Source organism: Leptidea sinapis, chromosome 5 (assembly GCF_905404315.1).
Source record: "Leptidea sinapis chromosome 5, ilLepSina1.1, whole genome shotgun sequence".
Taxonomy (NCBI): domain Eukaryota; kingdom Metazoa; phylum Arthropoda; class Insecta; order Lepidoptera; family Pieridae; genus Leptidea; species Leptidea sinapis.
This window is the reverse complement of record NC_066269.1, coordinates 14611538-14631949: the sequence shown is the minus strand read 5'-3', so window position 1 is coordinate 14631949 and position 20412 is coordinate 14611538. Positions and strand designations below refer to the sequence as shown.

Sequence of the window (20412 nt, the reverse complement as noted above, 5' to 3'; positions counted from 1 at the left end):
GCTACCCACATTCTCTTGCAACACCAGAGGAATCTCAGGAGCGTTGCAGGCCTTTAAGGAAGGTGTACTCGCTTTTTTGGTTTTTACAAGTTAATACCAATTACACGGATTCCAAAAGAGTTTTACAGATTATTTATAACTAATTAAAACTTATGATAAGATATTTTAAAAATCATTAAAAATCGAAAACTGCTCAAAATCCTTCGAAACCATAAATTAAGAATTCACAAGCTGAAATAGCTCCCGTGATTGCAGTTTGCATGTTGTTAATTTGTTTTAAATTCGATTGTATTGTTTTGAATCACTGTTGGTTTTATTGTTCGATAATTATGTTTAAAATAAGCGAGTTTTCGTTGATTTAAATTTACTCGATTTAAATGTTAAACGATACCGATTTGTGGATAATGGTTTTGTTAATGGATTGAATTTCACCACCAAATTGCATTGCGGGACATCTGGATACGTGTATAGAATAATCTTTAGTGAATCCGTTAATTGGTATTATTTTGTAGTAACAACGTGTGCTACAGATACTAAATATATGTATTTTTTTTTTTATGGAATAGGAGGACAAACGAGCGTACGGGTCATCTGTTGTAAAGTGATCACCGCCGCCCAGATTCTCTTGCAACACCAGAGGAATCACAAGAGCGTTGCCAGCCTTGAAGGAAGGTGTACGCGCTTTTTTGAAGGTACCCATGTCGTATCGTCAAGGAAACACCGCACAAGGAAGCTCATTCCACAGCGTTGTAGTACGAGTAAGAAAGCTCCTTGAAAACCGCACTGTGGAGGATCGCCACACATCCAGATGGTGGGGATGATATCCTAACTTGTGGCGTGTCGTGCGAAGGTGGAATTCGGCGGCAGGAATCAGGTTAAACAGCTCTTCGGAACACTCCCCGTGATAAATGCGGTAGAAGATACACGATGAAGCGACGTCTCTCGCAACGCTAAGTGATCCAGCCGTTCACAGAGCTCTGGGTCCCCGACAATTCGAGCTGCTCTGCGTTGCACGTGGTCAAATGGATCGAGCTGATACTGGGGTGCGCCAGACCAGAGATAACAGCAATACTCCATGTGTGGCCGGACCTGCGCTTTGTAGAGCGCTAGAATGTGGGCCAGCTTGAAGTATTACCGTGCTCTATTAATGACATCCAGCTTCTTCGAAGCCAATTTGGCTTTGCCCTCCAGATGGCCACGGAATTGGCAATCGCTCGAGATTTCGACACCCAGTATTCCGTATGTATTCCGTGATTATGTATCAACCCTATAATTGTTTAACATCTTTTTGCATGTATATTTTTACTTTAACTGGCTAATTTAAAAAATGCAATGTTATAAGAGGCCAGTTGAAAATAAGACGGGTTTCTTCTTATGAAAGTATCATTATGATTGCTATATAATATCATATATAATTATGATGGAAGATTAGAGTTATTAGAATTTTGAATGTGTACTAATTATTGTTAATATTATGATTGTTCTGTGCTTGGTCTTCCACCATTTAGCTAAAGTATTTTCTTGCATTTCTATAGATTACAAATCAAAAAATAATTTATATTAATGCTGGAGTATGCCATTTTTATTGTGCATTCAGAGACACAGTTGTATGATACTTGTTTTTGCAACTAATGCCTATTTTTAAATGTTAACATTAAATCTTGGATTAATGAAAAATGTCTTGTTTAATTTATTTTATTCACAAAGTTTGTAAAAATGAAAAAAATGTTAATAATATCTACTGAAGTTTAAATTGTATTGAATCAAATTTTTTTCGCCGTTTTAAAAGATTTGATAGGCTGTTAGATCGAAGAGTATTTGAAGGTTAGTATTTTCTTAGAATAATGAAAGAGAAAGACAAGCAAAGTAAATATTATAAGACTAGCAGCTACTGTGACTTTGCCCTATAAGATTTCTCTAACGTGGCAATTGGGTCATATAATTAAAAATATTGTACACGTCTTCGTATTGAGGTAATCATAGTTATTTTATGTTTACAATTTACGTTAAAAATCTTGACACTATAGGTGAACCCGTTACAGAGATAAAAAGCAGCAAACTAATAAAAATACTTAGAATAATATACACAATGTAAGCATTGTTTTTCTGGTTTAAGTATAACCTTTTATTTTGACAATTATATATAAATTGAAAACTAGTAGGTATCATTCAATGTATCGAAAGATAGTGAGAACCAGTAAAAAAAACTCTCTTTTAAAACAATTTACATTCGACACATTATTAATCTGCCGAGGACATTTATAATTAACTTGTAATTAACGTCATTAAAATCATCGGCCAAAGTTTTCTATCTGCAAATAAAATTGCTCGTCATTTCCATTTATTTAATAAGATAACGTCTAATGATAAGCGAACCTGTATAAATACCACTGGACAGCCTGTTTCATATGTTTGACAGCAAATTTTTTGTACCTATTTGAAGTGCCACTCGCGAGCGTCCAGAGAACTAATTTTGACGTACAGTGCAAATGGCTGCGAAGGTACGTACAATACTCTGTAAATCCAAAAATATTGAAGTATTTTTGGATTTTGAATTAGTTTCGTTCGTTTTCCGTGCTATTTATACTTCAAGAATCAAAGTAATAAGGAATACATTTTTTTGTAAATAGTTTCCCACCATCATGTTTGCTGAGGTTGTCATAACTAGTTTTAGTTCCGCAGACTCTCGCTACATAGCCAACAGCGCCAAAATGGTGAATATCAAACATTAACAAAAGCACTTTGACAGCCGCCAGTCCAGTGGTTTATAGTAGAGGTCAGTGTAAGCGAGAAACAGATTCGTTTGTCAAATGCTATCACAAACACGAATAGTGTTTAAATATTGAACAAAGTATGTATAAGACGATTTCAGATTATATATTCTGAGATTTTAACATCACCGCTAAGTTGCAACCTCTTGACTATTATTATTATTGACTCACCTGATGCGGTGTGAAAACAGCATAATGCTAGCAATACAAGCTTGAGGCTCCACTGCATATTAGAGACATCACAGCAGGCGTCGAGACATCACGCCATGGACGCTTACCTGGTGAAACAAATATTTTTTGTAAATTATCACCAACGGAGAAATAAAACAAAAAAAGAACAGCACATTTGTTCCGAACACAATGGATTCCAAATATTTTTAATACAAAAAAGAATTGCTTCTTTTTCTAATTACTAAGCTGTGAATTATTTATAATTTGTGAACTGGATTACAAGAGGAGTGATGATCAATTTGTAAAATAATAATTAAGTAAGTAAGTATTTTCCTCCTATTAAGAGTTACCTCCTATGGCCAAACTTACAAGCTACTACTAATTTTTTTTATGACAATAAGGGATAACACGAGCAGAAAGTTCAGATAATGGTACTACGCCCTGCCCATTACAATGCAGTGCCGCTCAGGATACTTGAATAATCCAAATATTCTGAGCGGCACTACAATTGCATCGTCTCGTTGGGGCATAAGATGTTAAGTCTCATTTGCCCAGTAATTTCACTAGCTAAGGCGCTCTTCAGACGGAAAAACAATAATATTAATAATACTGTGTAATACACATTACTGCTTCACGGCAGAAATAGGCGCCGTTGTGGTACTTATATTCTAGCCGGCATCCTGTGCAAGGTAATTGGTAAAAATTAACACATTTTTAACAATTTTTATTGTTTTTTAAATATCGTCCTCACTCTCAACAATGAAAAACTGTCTCAAATTAAAACTGCTTCACTTCTTTACATTACTTTCCATTCTATTAAACTAACGACTCTCCGCTCAGCAACTGTATACAAAATGAAAGCCTTTGACGTAATAGCCCTGAGCTAGATCGTAAACAATAGAACGTCGCTAAAACAGCGTTTATTAATCTAGAATTACTATGCGAATGTTTGACATCGCATTTTTTGTAATGACTCGTTTCAGGTCAGTTTGACATCAGAATTAAGGACAGTCGTTTGAGGCGGCGTTCTTTAACTACCTTTGCTCTCAAGCTCGACAGCGCTGTTCCATAATACTGGTTGTGCTGTTGTGTAGACCTACATTTTTATGATGTAATTTAATCTCAATAAATCTGAAGTCCATCTGGCCATGACTGTATAGGTTTACGTACTATTTCCATGGAAAATGCTTGTGAGAGAGATTTCCTAGCGAGTTGATTTTGACATTTTGTTGACAATTTGTTTAGAGTAAGCTATTTCTTCTAGAACTGGATATTACTTGGGCTCAGACCTGGGCTAGACAGGGGCCTGTCTTCACATTTTATAATATCCGGAGCATTGAATTCCAGACAGGTTTCCACATTTAGTAGACTGTTTTGACTACACTTACTCAAAAGTGAAATCGAAAAACCTTTTGCTAAGAGGTTACTTTATACATTTTGACTTAAGGCTTTTCTCATATTTCACAAAAATTAAGCTTTTTGACTCTTTGTTAGGATATCCACCAGCAAACGGTGACTCACACAGGATGATTATAACGTTGCAGTTTTCCGACCACTTGTGAAGTTATAAGTTCACATTTTGTTATTTTGCTTGTGGCAGTGTTATTCAATTATGAAAAATTTTTCATCAGTCAAAATGTTATTTCTGTAATTTTCATCCACATATCCGGAAACAAGCCACGTGCCATCTTTAACTGCAGGGTTTGATTTGGAGTATGTCCTGTCGATGCGTATTCGGTGCTAACCAAACTTCAGGTCTTCTTGATGATACGCGAAAGAGTCCTAGCAGAAATATTAATTTCTCTCTATAATTATTTAAATTTCCTCATAGGATTACGGCAAAGCTTTTCTTTATGGCAACGAATGACTGATACCTATTTTTGATAATCCACTTAATTTTTTATGAAATTAAGTAATAGCAGACTACTTATAATGTGACTTGATTACTTTTATGTTCTTGAGACACAAGTTTTTGAAATAACTTATTGAACATCAAAGTATATTACAGATACGAAAAAATATGCCTCAGACCTGGGAAGAACTAGCTCAAAAAACTCAGCGGGCCTCCTTTTGCACACTTTTTATTGGCTTAACCTGTGTACCACATGTATATTTGTTAGTAACCGACTCATTTCGTTCAAACTTAGTAGATTTATCGAGGATCGTTGACAATAATTTGATCAAATTAATCCATTTTTCAATTTGCAAAATAAGATTTTTGGCAATTTATATAATTTTTATCTATCGTCGATAAGGCAGGAATTGATGTTAATTTTAAATGTCAATCATTATCTTTAACCGATTTATCTAATATTAGGATATTTTCGAATACCAAAGCGAATTTTTTGCTCTTTAGTGTGTTATTTTAGTTTTTTTTATAACTATTCAATGAAATTTTTGAGTATACTAAAATAAAGTCATTTATTAGCCTGGGGCAGTGCTTCATTCCCACGGTGTATCCCTCATAAAATCAAAAATATCATGTTGTAGCAACCTTTGCCACACATTTTTTCTTTCCAATGGTTATGAATTAAGTAACACGTTTTAATTTTTTTTTGGCTCATATAAAACCAAAACATAGTAGTAAACATACGTTATATATCATCATGAATAAATATATATAAAAAGCGCGAAAAGACCTCTTCTGCAGTACAACGATGGTGTTATTATCGGCTGCATTTTCATTGTCCTATCCACATGTAAAAAAGAGGAATATTATTGTAGCTATCAAATGATAAAATACAAGTTAGTGAACTTCAAATCCTTCTGTCAAAATTAAATGAATCTAACGAAGAAAAAAATTAAAATTTTATGAAGAGAAAAACTGCAACGCATGCCTAAAAGAATTGCGACGTTTATGGGCCTAATTCAGTGTTAGTAAGAGGAAAAAAGTTGGTTTTAGCGTAAGACAAAGTGGGTTTATGCGTTTTCAATCCGGAAATTTGGATCCCAAATATTCACCCACTCTGGTCGACCTGTAACAGACTTAAAATATACGCATGGAATTGAAAAAGTGAAGCAGATACGATCTTTGCTTTTTAAATTCAAATTAATGTAGTGACGACGAGTACGAACTAGGAATAGACCACAAAGCACGAGATTTGAACGATTATAAAAAAGCTAGATTAAATTGATTGATTCATAAACTTCAGTCTCTTCTGAATTTTAAGGTAGTGTCACTTTAACATTAAGAAAAAACTGCCAAAACTATTGGCGTATTTATAACTCCATAAGTCCCAAAATTCTACAGCAACTGGATCATGTCACTACCTACAAGATGGCAAAAAGACATCGAACAAAATGGCGCTGATATACTGTGACTTAATATAAATAAGCTTTGATAATAAATGTCTTGAGTTTTCATACAAAATGCACAAAACCTTTTTCCCCAACCTGTTAGAATGGAGCTTGATATATCATTACTTTTTGAATTGGAAGTAACCAAATCAGCCTTTTAGCTTCTGACATTCAGCTTAATTTACTCAGATTGTATAATATTTTTGGATGTTTTGTACAAAATTTTCCTTATTTGATAAATGAGATGCAGCAATGTTTTTTGACGTATATAAATAGTTATTTTACTTATTATAACTAAGCTATAAGCAATTTCACTATATTATGTTCATTACAAATATACTCCTTCCATTGCCTTGGTCTGCTTGTACGCAGTAAGCTCATGATGCACCATTGGGATTCTCATATGGTTTTCATTCATAGACGTTGTCAGTTTTTAAGAAGATAAATTGTAAATTAATTTGAAGTTTTGCGGTTTCAAATAATAGTAACTATGCGATTTCAATATTTGAATTCAAATGTACGTTTATTGGACGCTCCAGCGGTGAAGAAAAACATAGTGAGGAAAAATACACACACGAAGAAATTCAAAGGTTGTGTGTGAAATTGTCACATTTGCACACTTGGGTCGAAGAGGTTTGAAAGCAGTGCGTCTTCACGATGAAAAGGCACAAAATAGTCGTCGAATCACGGACGATTTCCAGTGAATTCCTTCCTAATTATAAGAGTCAATAAGAATAAAATTCTTAGATAAGATAGTTCTACTATGGCGCATTTACCAATGGGGAATCGCCAGTTGCAGAATCATACTATGTGACGAGATACCTCAATATTGGTCATACCCCACCATACAGGTGGAATTAAAAAACATACAACACGGTACGCTGTACTGCTTGTCACTCACCTAAATATCGTATATGGCTTCTAAACCGCTTGAGTCCTCTCGCCGTAAGAACACTACAAAGAAATGTAAGTGTCTTTATAATAAGGGCTGCTTGAGGCGATGGCCTCCAAAACCCAAATCCCCTCACTAAAGTAATTAAACTTTTTTTTAATGAAAATAAGGGACGTGACGAGCAGGACCTTCAGCTGTTGGTAATTGATACGCCCTGCCCGTTACAATGCAGTGCCGCTCTAGATTATTGAAAAACCCAAAACTTTTGAGCGGCACTACAATTACTGCGCTCGTCACCTAGAGACATAAGATGTCAAGTTTCATTTGCCCAGTAATTTCACTAGCTACGGCGCCCTTCAGACCGAAACACAATAATGCTGATTAAAAATACAAAAGCAAAAAAACATATATTATATGTATAATATTATAGTGATGTTTTTAATTTCAATTTTATAAGGACTGTGTGGCAGTCATTGCGTTCAAAAGGAGCTGACTTAGCGCCACGAAACGTTTGTATATTTCCAACACACATTTAGCAATTAGTGTGCAATTTATTTATGGTAATAATATCCTCTTTTTGTGATTAGTAAGATAGATAAATATTTCCAAAAAAATATCTATTATGCATATCATTCATTCTGGATGAGGATTCATATTTTAATAAAATTAAACATATTCCCAAAATTGATTAATCGAAGATACCTTATGTATAACCTTCAAAGTGTTAAAGTTGTCGGCACACGGCCCGTCTTAGTGAGACAAGATTAACAAAGTTGTGGTTTTCAATCGTCGTTAAATTTAATGTTAAAGTTTTCACTGAACAACTTTCACTAAAACAAACCAAATGGATTATTCATCTAAGACTTAGAATTTCAAATTTTCATTATTAAATCGGCTTAGATTAATTAAGAGAGCGATGTGGTGAGAGAAACAAGAGAGTGGTAACAGTTATTGAAGGGACATAGTTAATTGTAATTATTTAATCATGTAGAAATTTTATTTAATTTACCAGTGGGAGGCTGCTGTGCAATATGCCGGCTAGATTATGAGTACCATAACGGCGCCTAATTCTGCCGTGTAGCACTAATGTATAAACAATATTGTGTTTCTGTCTGAAGGGCGCCATAGCTAGTGAAATTATGGGACAAATGACACTAGACATCAACGTAATACAGATACAAGTTTTGAAAATTTAAATATGTTCAAATAAATACTTTGTATAAGTAAGTAACAAGCAAAATACGTGGGTAACACTGAAAATGTTTAGAACTAGCTAGTTAGAAACGTTGTTAATGAAAACTTTTTTTGAATTTCAATTTTAGAACTCCTCAGTAACCTAATGTTGTTGCATTCATTTGTCATTTGTTTTTGTGAATTGGCGGCAAATCTAAAACTCTTGTTACACGTGAAAATGAACCTAACGCCAGAAAATTTTCGGTCGATGATTTATGTCTTTAATTGTGGGCTTACACAACAATTAAGCTAGGCTGCGATAAGCATTTCTTACTGAAGCCCCATCTTGTACCACTATTTACAATTGGTTTAATGAGTTGAAGCGTGGACATAGCAATCTCAATGATGATCCGCATGGGGGACGTACTTTAACAGCGACTACTGAAGATAGCATCAGTTCTGTGCGACTCATGATAGAGGAAGATAAGAGATGCGGGAAAGCCTAGGCATTGGTATAAGTCGAGTTAAAAAAATATTACACGAATATTTAGGCGACGATACTTTAACCGACGACCAGAAACACCTTCGCATGGACTGGTGTCGCTAAATGTTAGATAAGTTCAAGTGGTGACTCAAACGCTGTATTTGACACCGACACAGGTGATGAAAGCTGGATATATTGCTATGAACCCGAAACCAAAAGGCTACACCAGCTCAGTGGGTGTTTCCTTTGGAGGATCGGCCAGCTAAGGTAAAGAAAGGAAGAAGTAAAAAAGACGATTGCCTCATTCTTTGGTCGGAAAGGTCATTTCGCGACAGTTGAGCTAGAAGATGGAAGGACAGTTACTGCAGACTGATATGTAGATCGCTGTTTGCCTGTTGTCTTGGAAAAAATTCGACAGCAGTGCCCTCGAAGCAGGCTCCTCCTTCACCACGACAATGCTTCAGGGAACTCTGCAAAACGGACTGTTGAATATTTGAACAGGTGTCGAGATAATCAGTCATCCGCCAAACTGTTCTGACCTGGCGCCCTGCGAATTTTATTTATTCCCAAGAACTAAAGATAAAATTTGAGGTATTCCCTTTACGAGCCCTGAAGATGCGGTGAAAGCCTACAAAAATGCCATAGAAGAGACCCCTAAGGAAGAATGGGCCCACTGCTTTTCTCAGTGGTTCCATCGAATGCGACGATGTGTAGAGAGGAACGGAGATTACTCCGAAAAACAATAAAAGTATTGGCAACTTTCTACATTAAGCCGTTTTTCATTTTCTAAACATTTTCAGTGTTACCTAGGTAATAACAATGTTTCAATTGTCTTTTTCGTTTCAATGTTTATTTTGTGATATGTTATAAAAGTATGTAGAAGTGTTTTTCACGTTATTTTATATTCTAGCTGTATGCCCATATTTGTTCGTATTATGTTACCAACCTTTTAACTAAAAGGGTTGTATAATTTTTAGAAAACATTACCGGTGAAAGTGTTAGTTTTAAGTTGTGTTTCCATTATTTACAGTTGTTATGCTGTTTGTTTCCTTTTCATGAATAAATGAATAAATAAAACAAAATTAGTGTATTTTTTAAACTCGTATTTATACTAGTATTAGTATATAGAAAGCTTCATGTGTCAAAAATCAGTTTTTAGAATTTGACGGAATTTATACCATTTACTTTGTTCATAAAGGTTTTTAAATATAATTGTATTTCTAGCCCTTTCGTTTTATGTCTGGGTGAATTTTTAATGTATTTGTTGTTACTACACAAACTTAAATTTAAAACAAAATTTATGAACGATGCGGGACTCGATCCCGCGATATCTCGCGTTCCATGCGAGCGCTCTTTCTACTGAGCCAACCGTTCGAGTGACGTATTGTTGATAAATATTGTATGTCATGCTATATTATCAGGTTGTGGCTTCACCTTAACCTGCTCAACCCCAAATATTTGCATATGCTGCTTAATCCCAATATGCAAATATTGGGATTAAGCAGGTTATCAACTGTAAAGTAGATCGCGGGTTCGAGTCCCGTATCGCTTATAAATTTTAATTTGCATATTTGTTTCCGGCTTACGAGCTTAGGCATACTACAAACATCTAACATCTTATTGTAACAATTATTAATATTTTATTAAAATCACACATAGCTGTAATCTTAAGAAACAGTACATAATTTATACTCACACTCACCTCACAACGGGCATATCAGCTAAGTAAAAGTGTTTATCTACCATGCTTTAAATCCTTTTTTAAAGATTCTGAAACAGATAGCTAATTGCCAACATTAAAACACCCAATGTCCTTTTAACCATTACATCATCCAAACGAGTGTTGTAATTAAATACAATATTATATCATCCATTTTCGTAATAACACTCCTTTTAATGATATCATAGTTACTGGCTTTTTAATGTTAGCAGTAAGCTTACTGTTACAGAATCTTTTATAGAGTATTCATATTATAGGTGTAGATTAAGTCTTGTATGCAACCCACATGAGTGTTTACTACCCCTTATTACACAACAGATGCATAAACATCTATTATGTACGATTTACAAATATCTAACAACTTGTTTTAATAACAAGTCGATTACTTTAAAGCTATTTCATTTAAAACACACAAAACTGTAGTTTGTAGAAACAATACGTTATTCCTGTCATCTCTGGTCTGGTGCACCCCAGTATCAGCTCGATCCATTTGACCGCGTTGCGTAGAGACGTCGCTTCATTGAGTGTCTTCTACTGCATTTATCACGGGGAGTGTTCCGAAGAGCTGTTTAACCTGATTCCTGCCGCCGAATTCCACCTTCGCACGACACGCCACAAGTTAGGTTATCATCCTCACCATCTGGATGTGTGGCGGTTTTCCACAGTGCGGTTTTTTAGGAGCTTTCTTCCTCGTACTACAAAGCTGAGGAATGAGCTTCCTTGTGCGGTGTTTCCGGGGCGATACGACAGGAGTGCCTTCAAAAAAAGCGCGTACACCTTCCTTAAAGGCCGGCAACGCCCCTGTGATTCCTCTGGTGTTGCAAGAGAATATGGGTGGCGATGATCACTTAACACCAGGTGACGTACGCTCGTTTGTCCTCCTATTAAAAAAAAAAAATTATAATCAACCTCACAACGGGCATATCAGCTAAGTAAACGTGTAAACTGTATTAAAAATAACAAAATTTATTTTTCTACTTCATACAAAATTATATCTCAATAGCTTCAAGTATTATACAAACTCAATATTAAAAATTAATTACACTCAAGATTCAGCCTCCATGTTCATTATTTGTGAGAGCTCATCTGGTCAATATTTGTATTGAATAACGACAAAATTGTTAACAGAAAAAGAAGCAATAAAATTAATTAGCAAAGAGATTGCTAAGAATTTTATGTTTAAATTTCGAAGCGAGCATGGCCGCTGCTCTTGGGAATAATATGTTTTACTCGGTCAACGCACACAGATTTTAATTTGAAAATTTTAATTACGATGTTATCAAAATTATAATTTGTTACATTTTGAAAGATTTAAAATGTGCAAAATTAAATTTTATCCGAATATTCTTGTGTTAAAAATACCAGCCTATTAAAATTATTTTTCTCTATCTCATTTGATATTTTCCTGTGATATATTATTCATATTATTTATTACTGTGTTAGTAATGAACATAATATTATAAAATTTGCATAATTTATCAAATATAAAACAACGTCTTTCAGTATTAGTACAGAGTCGCATACTTAAGTTCTTAAGGCAAAGTTTAGGGCAGCAGAGAGCGAGGAAGGTCGAACATGCGATGGACCGACTAAATTAAGTCTGCTACGGGCGGTCCATCTAATAAGTGTACCAGGCTGTCAGCCAGCAGGGAAAATTGGCGAATGCTCGTGGGGCGAATCACACCTGCCCCAAAATATGTCACTTCGTGATAATCACGACCTCTCTGTGAAGAGAGTCACGAAGAAGAAGAATATCAAAGCTGATTGAACTACGATAGCACTTTCAATTCTTTAAGAACATATGGAATTAAAAGTTTGAGTTACTTTGACAACGTGGACTTTCTCGAAATATAAGATAAAATGCAACATGTCCATATTTAATTTTAAAATGAGATTATGGGTACCATAACGGCACCTATTTCTGCCGTAAAGTTGTAATGTGTAAACATGACTGTATTTCGGCCTGAAGGGCATCGTAGCGAAATTACTGAGCAAATGAGGCTTAAAATCTTATGTTTCAAGGTTACGAGCGCAATTGTAGTGCCACTCAACATTTTTGGGCTTTTCAAGCACTACATTAATGGGCAGGGCGTATCAATTACCATCACCTGAACGTCCTGCTCGTCTCGTCATTTTCATTAAAAAATACGATAGTTGTGGATGCTACGGCGTCGCAGAGACTCGCGATTGTATTTTTTAATATTTTAATGACACCTAGCCATTAAAACTGTTTTTACATGTGTCTTGAAAGTTTTGTCAAGCAATTCTGTTATGATCGTGAGGATTTTATTAAAGAACATTACACAGTTTCCCAAAAATGATTTATTTGCCTTACTAGTTCTACAACGGGGCATGGTAAACCTACGTTTGTGTCAAGTGTTAAAGTTATGCAACTCACTCATTTTAACATATTCATGTATATTTTTCCTAGTAAACATAATATTTTAATAGATATAATATATTCTGATGGCTCTGTAAGCATATTTATTTCTTTACCGATTCTGTAATCAGTTACAACTTCCAAGATATATGGCCGGCTATGAATATCGGCCGCCGGCCCATTCTAGAATTCTGTAAGACATAATTCTGTGGAAATACGCAAAATATACCAATATAGTCGTTGCTATATCCAACAGTTGCCAAGTTCCAAAGCTGAACTTAATTTTAAAGATGATTTCTCAATATGGGAGGCAAAAGAAAACAGTAGAACGAATGTGAGTTGTATTTATTTATTTGACATTATAGTTTTTTTTTTTATGTAAATAAGGGACGAGACGAGCAGGATGTTCAGCTGATGGCAATTGATACACCCTGCCCATTACAATGCAGCGCTTCTCAGAATTATTTAAAAACCCAAAAATTCTGAGTGGCACTACAACTGCGCTCGTCACCTTGAGACATAAGATGTTACGTCCCATTTGCCCAGTAATTTCACTAGCTACGGCGCCCTTCAGAGCAAAATACAGTAATGCTTACACATTACCGCTTCACGGCAGAAATAGGCTCCGTTGTGGTACCCATAATCTAGCCGGCATCCTGTGCAACAGAGCCTCCCACTCACTCATACTCTTCACGATATATGATTGCTTTTTGCTTAAACGCAAACATATCTGAATGGTTATTACAAATCTAATCACAGTATCCCCTAGTAGTCCCTCGTATGTCTCCTGCCCTGCATGCATGCCTGGTTACGCATATGCAATGGTTGTTAAATCTTAGAAGAAATGCTCCAATTAGTTCAAGAAAGATGTCCAGTTTCACGATATTCCTGAAGCCGATATTTGAGTCCTAATTTTCATTACAACTATGGGAAATGTTTCAATCTGAATGAAGTTCGACCAACTAGAAACTTAAAGTCGATTTTAAGCTTTTGTCATCAAGACCTTTCCATTGATATATTATGAGGGTCTCGACCCTATTGTGGTTGCTGAGTAAAAAAAATTCCAACGTCCATTTTGTACTTTATATAATACTAGCTGACCTGACAGACGCTGTTCTGTACATAATAAATAAAATAATGTTTTTTAAGAATTTGTCAATAATATTTCATAACATCAAGAACTATTTTGTAAAATATGCTATTGTTATGATGAAATTGTTTCACAGCAGAACACATAAAATGTATACAAAACAAAATTATCCAAATCTATCCTATCTCTTAAGTTGAACTAAATTCCACTCCGTTATGTATTCCACATTAAAATCCGTTTATTAGTTTAGGAATTCACTGGGAACAAACATAAGGACACTGGATTTATATATATCAACTTGCTGACCCGACAGACGTGGTTCTGTAGATAATAAAAAAATATTGTTTTATAGGAATTTGCTAATAATATTTCAAAACATCAAGAATTATTTCGATCAAAATGCTCTCTGTTGTTATAGTGAAATTGTTTCACAGTGGAACTGTCAAACTGTGCGTCACAAAATTATCTCATAGAAAATTAACTAATAAAAGAAATATTTAAAATAAAAATAATTATGGGTCCCAAATCGAAATAATAGACTAAACTGCACTCCATGAAGTAACACTCATTAAAATCCGTTCATTAGTTTAGGAGTTCACTGGAAACAAACATCAGACCCCTGGATTTATATATATAAAGATACAATATATTATCTTTAGTTTAAGAGTGAAGATTGCAACAATTAATAAGTCTAATTGGATATGGATGATTTATACAATATGCAATTTCGTAACAGGCTGCTTCTTAATAAATAAATGTGCTGTAATTACGTGCTGAAAATTAAGAAAAATATGCCATGCAATCCTTGATTAATTATAATGAAAATCGAAGCATTTTCTAGCAAACTCATAACTTTAGCTTATCATAATTTCAATCTGAATAAAGCTAGGCATCTATTGAAGTCACTTTTGAAAAGAATTTCGCACGAAATACAAAACAGATAAATTTTATAGTTCATACATGAAGCTTTCGTTTTCATATTCTGAAAAAAATAACATATTCATTTGAATTTTTCCATTGCAAATATTGTGAATGTTTTCATTATATAAATATCAAAGTTTTATGCTTTTTCGAATATGTTACATCCACTTAATGAAATGTTATTTTAAAACAGATGAACCAAATTTAAGTTTATGAAGCAAATAATATAGTTGATAAGTGGTCGACTTTGGCTCTATTAACTGCAGTAGTAGCAAAGTACTTGAAGTGCAAGGGAAGCATCTTCCATAAAAGCGTTGATTCCAGCAGGTTTAACCCAATAGTTATGTAAGGATGTCAACCCGGCATAGACATTCGTAGACGAACAAATCTTTTTTTTAATGATAATAAGGGATGAGACGAGAACGACTTTCAGCTGATGGTAATTGATACGGCCTACCCATAACGATGCAGTGCCGCTCAGGATTCTTGAAAAACCAAAAATTCTGAGCGGCAACTACAATTGCGCTCGTCCGAGTGCATGAACCAAATGTTCGAAACTGCGGTTCCTCTCGTACTGAGCAGTATTACTATCGCAACGACACGCCAACAGGAAGATAAAACTAACCTGTCTCACGACAGTCTAATCCCAGCTCACATTCCCTTTTGATGGGTGAACAATCCAACGCTTGGCGAATTTTGCTTCGCAAGGATAGGAAGAGACGACATCGAAAAATCAAAAAGCAATGTCACTATGCGCTATTCCGCTCGTCCTTGAGACATAAGATGTAAGTCTCATTTTCCCAGTAATTTCACTAGCTACGGCGCCCTTCAGACCGAAACACAGTAATGTTTACACATTACTGATTCACGGTAGAAATAAGCGCCGTTGTGGTACCCATAATCTAGCCGGAATCCTGTCCAAAGGAGTCTCCCACTGTGCATGAAAGCTAATGATTTTTAGTTGTGAAGGTGTTCTGAAGAGCCCACCTATGCGTATATTTCAACATCAGGCCTAAGGGTTACATAATTAAATCAAATAAATTACATGAGGTTAAGTTGATGAAATATAAACTGAGTACAAAAAATATCATGAGGCTGTGACTTCAATACGGTCGTGTAATTTACGTTGGCAGGTAAACATAATATAATTTGTTTTAAGAGCTTTTCCTTATCCTTATATGTATAACATTTCGAACACTAGATAGTAATCATGCGAACAAATATTTTCTGTTATATGTTATAACTTGAATAATAAGGTTTATTACGATACAATCTTCAGTCTTAAGTATGATCACATTGACCATTAAAATAAATCTTCCAATCATAAAAAGTATACCTCTGGATCTTGGTGTAAAAACTTTATACATCGCCCCACAAAAGACTTACTAACTCGATATAGCCGAGTAGTAGGCATTATAAGTTATGTTTTTGGTGTGAACATTATGGTTATGACAGTTTCTAGCAAATTCACTTAGGCATACTTTTTGAAATGGGTGGTAGTTTTTGACTTCCATTAAGTGATATCATATCATATTTTGAACAAAAATATTTGTATTTGTATTTCCCTTCAACATTTGCCTAATAATTTGTGCAGTGAATGTGCACTACCATCTTCTCCATATGACTAAATAAAACCAACATTTTCTTCTAAATTAGTTAATCTCTTCTTAACACTACATCGCTGTGTAAAATTATTCAAACCGATTTAATATTGATAATTCGAAATTCTTAGTCTTAGATGAATAAGTTGTTAGGTTTGTGTAAAATCAAAACTTCAATATTAAATCTATCGACGATTGAAAACCAAAACTTTGTTAATCTTGTTTTACTTAGTGAGGTGCTTTAACTACTAATAAAACTTTGAAAGTTTAACATTAAAAGCTCTGGATAATATTTTACAGTATTAAATTAAACAAATGCAGTATTAAATAAAGGAAACAAAATATAAAAGTCTATAAATTACTTCTTATACGTGCATAAAACATAAATCCTACTAATATTTTAAATGTGAAAGTTGGTATGTCTGGATGTATGTTTGAACTGCTTAAACGCAACATCTACTGAATAGATTTTGATGAAACTTTACAATAATATAGCTTACACACCAGAATAACAAATTGGCTATAATTTATAAAATTATAGTGTGAATTATACAAAATATAAAAGAAGTGTGATTGTTGCTAATGAATACAACTAGCGCACTCTCTTATCAACTAGTAAGCAAAAGATCAATAGAATTTATATGGCAAAACAACGTTTGCCGGGTCAGCTAGTTATGCATATATCCAGAAGAATATGGAACACGTGGGACGAGGGCAGCGCAGGACCAGTCGTCGTGGAGATCTTTGGGGGAGGCCTTTGTCCAGCAGCAACAAACAAACATACATTCAGGTGAAGCTAATGAAAAGCTTGTAATCAAATAAGGCTAACAATGCCACAATATAATTCTTTGTAAGGAATGAATAACCTCAAATAACGTTTTCCCGATCCTATAAAAAAAAATATAAGTTTCTATTACTATTATGTATACAGTTTGTGGACTAATGACACCAAATGTCTAAAATATTTTATTTATGATACTCATTTAATATATCATTTTATATTTTTCTAGAAACTGACGCAACTTATAAAGTTTTGAATGTTTTTAAACAAATATAATACATTAAAAATCGATTTTGCTACAAATGATATACTTAACTAGTGGGAGGCTCCTTTGCACAGGAAGCCGACTCGATTATAGCTAGTAAAACTACTACTACGGCAAATGAGACTTAACATCTCATGTCTCAAGGTGACGAGCGCAATTGTAGTGCCACTTAGAATTTTTGGGCTTTTCAAGAATCCTGAGCGGTACTGCATTGTAATGGGCAGGGCGTATCAATTACCATCAGTTGAACGTTCTGTTCGTCTCGTACCGTATTTTCATAAAAAAAAAAACTTACTACCATAACTTACTAATAAATGTAGTTGAAATATGAATAAATTATTCATACATTTATGAGTATTTTAACAGCAAATTATTACTCTAAAAGTCGTTTTGCGGCCTAATTGTTTTATTCAAATCAAGTAAGTGCATGATATTGAGAAAAATTATGTATACATATATATATATATGTGAAAATGTATAGATATCTATACAATATATATATATATATATATATCTATACATTTTCACACTCATCTCATAACCAGCGTAAAATTAATTGAAAAACAATATTTATAATCATTTTGTTGAAGTATTATACAAAGTCAACATTAAAAATTAATTACACTAGAGATTCAGCTTCCACGTTCATTATTTATAAGAGCTGGTCAATATTTGAATTTAATAAGGACGAAATTGTTAAGCAAAAAAGAAGCGATAAAATTAATTAGTAACGAGATTGTTAAGAATTTAATATTCGTGTTTCGAGGCGAACATTGCGTTTGCGCTTGGGAATATTTTTTTTTATTTAGACACTTTTTAATATGAAACTTCATATTAATATGTTATTAATATTATTACGTGTTATATGGTCAAAGATAAGAAAACTGCGAATCATGAAAGCTTCAAAAATATGAAAAATCATCAGTATCATCAGCCGGAAGGACGTCTTCCGGCTGATGATTCTGGACCATAGGTTCTCAACGAGGGCGGTAACGCCCCCTTGTGGGCGTTTTAGACTTTCGGGAGTGCAGTAGAAGACCCAGAGAAAATTAGGGGGCATTGAGATGGCGCAGATGGGGCGTGGGTCGATTAAAAATTATAGTCTAAAAAGGCAAAAAAATACACGAAAATACTCTAGAAAAAAACATATTTTCAAAGGTGAGTAAAATACGGTTGAGAAACTATGTTCTAGACAAATGCCTCCTCCAAAGATCTCTACTATGATCGATCCTGCGCTGCCCTCATCCAACCTATTCCAGGTCATCGGTCCATATTGTGGGGGCCTACCAACACTGCATCTTCCGATATGTGGTCGCCATTCGAGATCTTTTCTGCTCCATCGGCCATCTTTCCTTCCAACTATGTGGGCTGCACACTGCCACTTCAGTTTCGCAATCATTTGGGCTATGTCGTTGACTTTGGTTCACCTACAGATCCCCTCATTTCTGATTCGATCTCGCAGGGAAACTCCGAGCATAGCCCTGAAAAAATGCTCACTGAAGTTGAAAAATACTGTCTTTATATTATATAATAATAATAGTTGATTGAACTAGCAGTATGAGAGAAGATACTCATATAACCATATTACGGAAAATCAATAGAAAAATTTAATATCTAAGGCCTTAAGTGCTAGCTTGGACTCTTACTAATAGTATTTATTTAATACGGCAAATTTAACTAAAATTAAATATTATTATAAATATCGTATTTATAATATTAATTAGTTAATTTATAACACAATAATAACATAATATTTGTACCCTCTAGAAAAAGGCAAAAGAGAAAAAGGCATTTTCTTTTAGGAAATTTCCTGCTCTTATTTCAAAATAAAATCCATATTTCTTATTTCAAATCCATTACTTTTTGAGCTATTTTAAAAAACCAAATCGCCGCTATTTTTTCAGTAAATTATGTATTAAAATATTTACTTGTGAAACATTGTCATAGTTGAATCCACTCCGCGCCTCTGGCCCCACGGGCCAAGTGTCTCGACACCAAACGTCACAAAGATGTATGACTCACTGAGACCAACATATTTGCGACTTTTGCCGTCTTCGGCAGTCGAAGCAGCAGCCCCAGCAACAACTGACGTCACTTGGACATGAGAAGGAGCCAGAGTGTCGACGCAAATCGGCGCCCTTTCCCGTGCCCAAGCCACCAGCGTCTTTTTTTCACATTATGTTTAATAGATACCTACTCAGCATGTTTGAATTGATTTGAGATTAGGATAACCGCAATCCAAACACATGTTTTCAGTAGATACCTATTAACCTCAGAATGGTCGCCCGGATGACATATGTCATCCAAGCTGATTAAACTTGCGGAATTTTTCGTCTTTTATGTGGGAACAACTATCTGGCGCTGAGTTTAGTAATGCCTATGATATCAGTAACGGCCATGTGCTGGAGTGGCTTGGAAGAGTCAGGAGTTGCTCGAAATTGTGGGTAGAGGACGCATGTCATCCACGCGACTACTGACGTGAGTATTTTTTTACTATATGTTTGCAATATTATTGTTGTTCTATAGTATATTTATAGCATCCTTAGTAATAAATGTTATTCAATTTAATTAAATAACCTATTGTTCATACTTTTATGCTATGTAATTGTTATTTTTTTCTATTTTAGACCCGATAATCATGGAACCAAAAACGGTGAATGGAATTATGGCTGTTGGAGGAAGATGAAGACGCCGTGATCAGATGACGAAAATTTTGATCACGTTGAAATTCAGATCAAAAATTCAGACATTGAAGATCGTGTCAATCATAATTCAGACGGGTGTGCAAGCCCTGCACATGATGTTTCTGATGATGATTATATACCAATTTAGCCATCAACACCTTCATAATACTAGATGACTAGAA

At 34.7% G+C, this 20412-nt stretch overlaps 1 protein-coding gene across 1 annotated transcript in view; it reads right to left on the bottom strand.

Annotated features, from left to right (window-relative positions):
• LOC126964626 (cell adhesion molecule 1-like) overlaps positions 1 to 20412 on the bottom strand; it is a 58672-nt gene that overhangs the window by 21544 nt on the left and 16716 nt on the right. Inside the window, exon 2 of the mRNA XM_050807814.1 lies at positions 2943 to 3049. Coding sequence (XP_050663771.1) covers positions 2943 to 3000 — 58 coding nt within the window. The 5' untranslated portion in view covers positions 3001 to 3049. The remainder of the gene's footprint in view (positions 1 to 2942; positions 3050 to 20412) is intronic.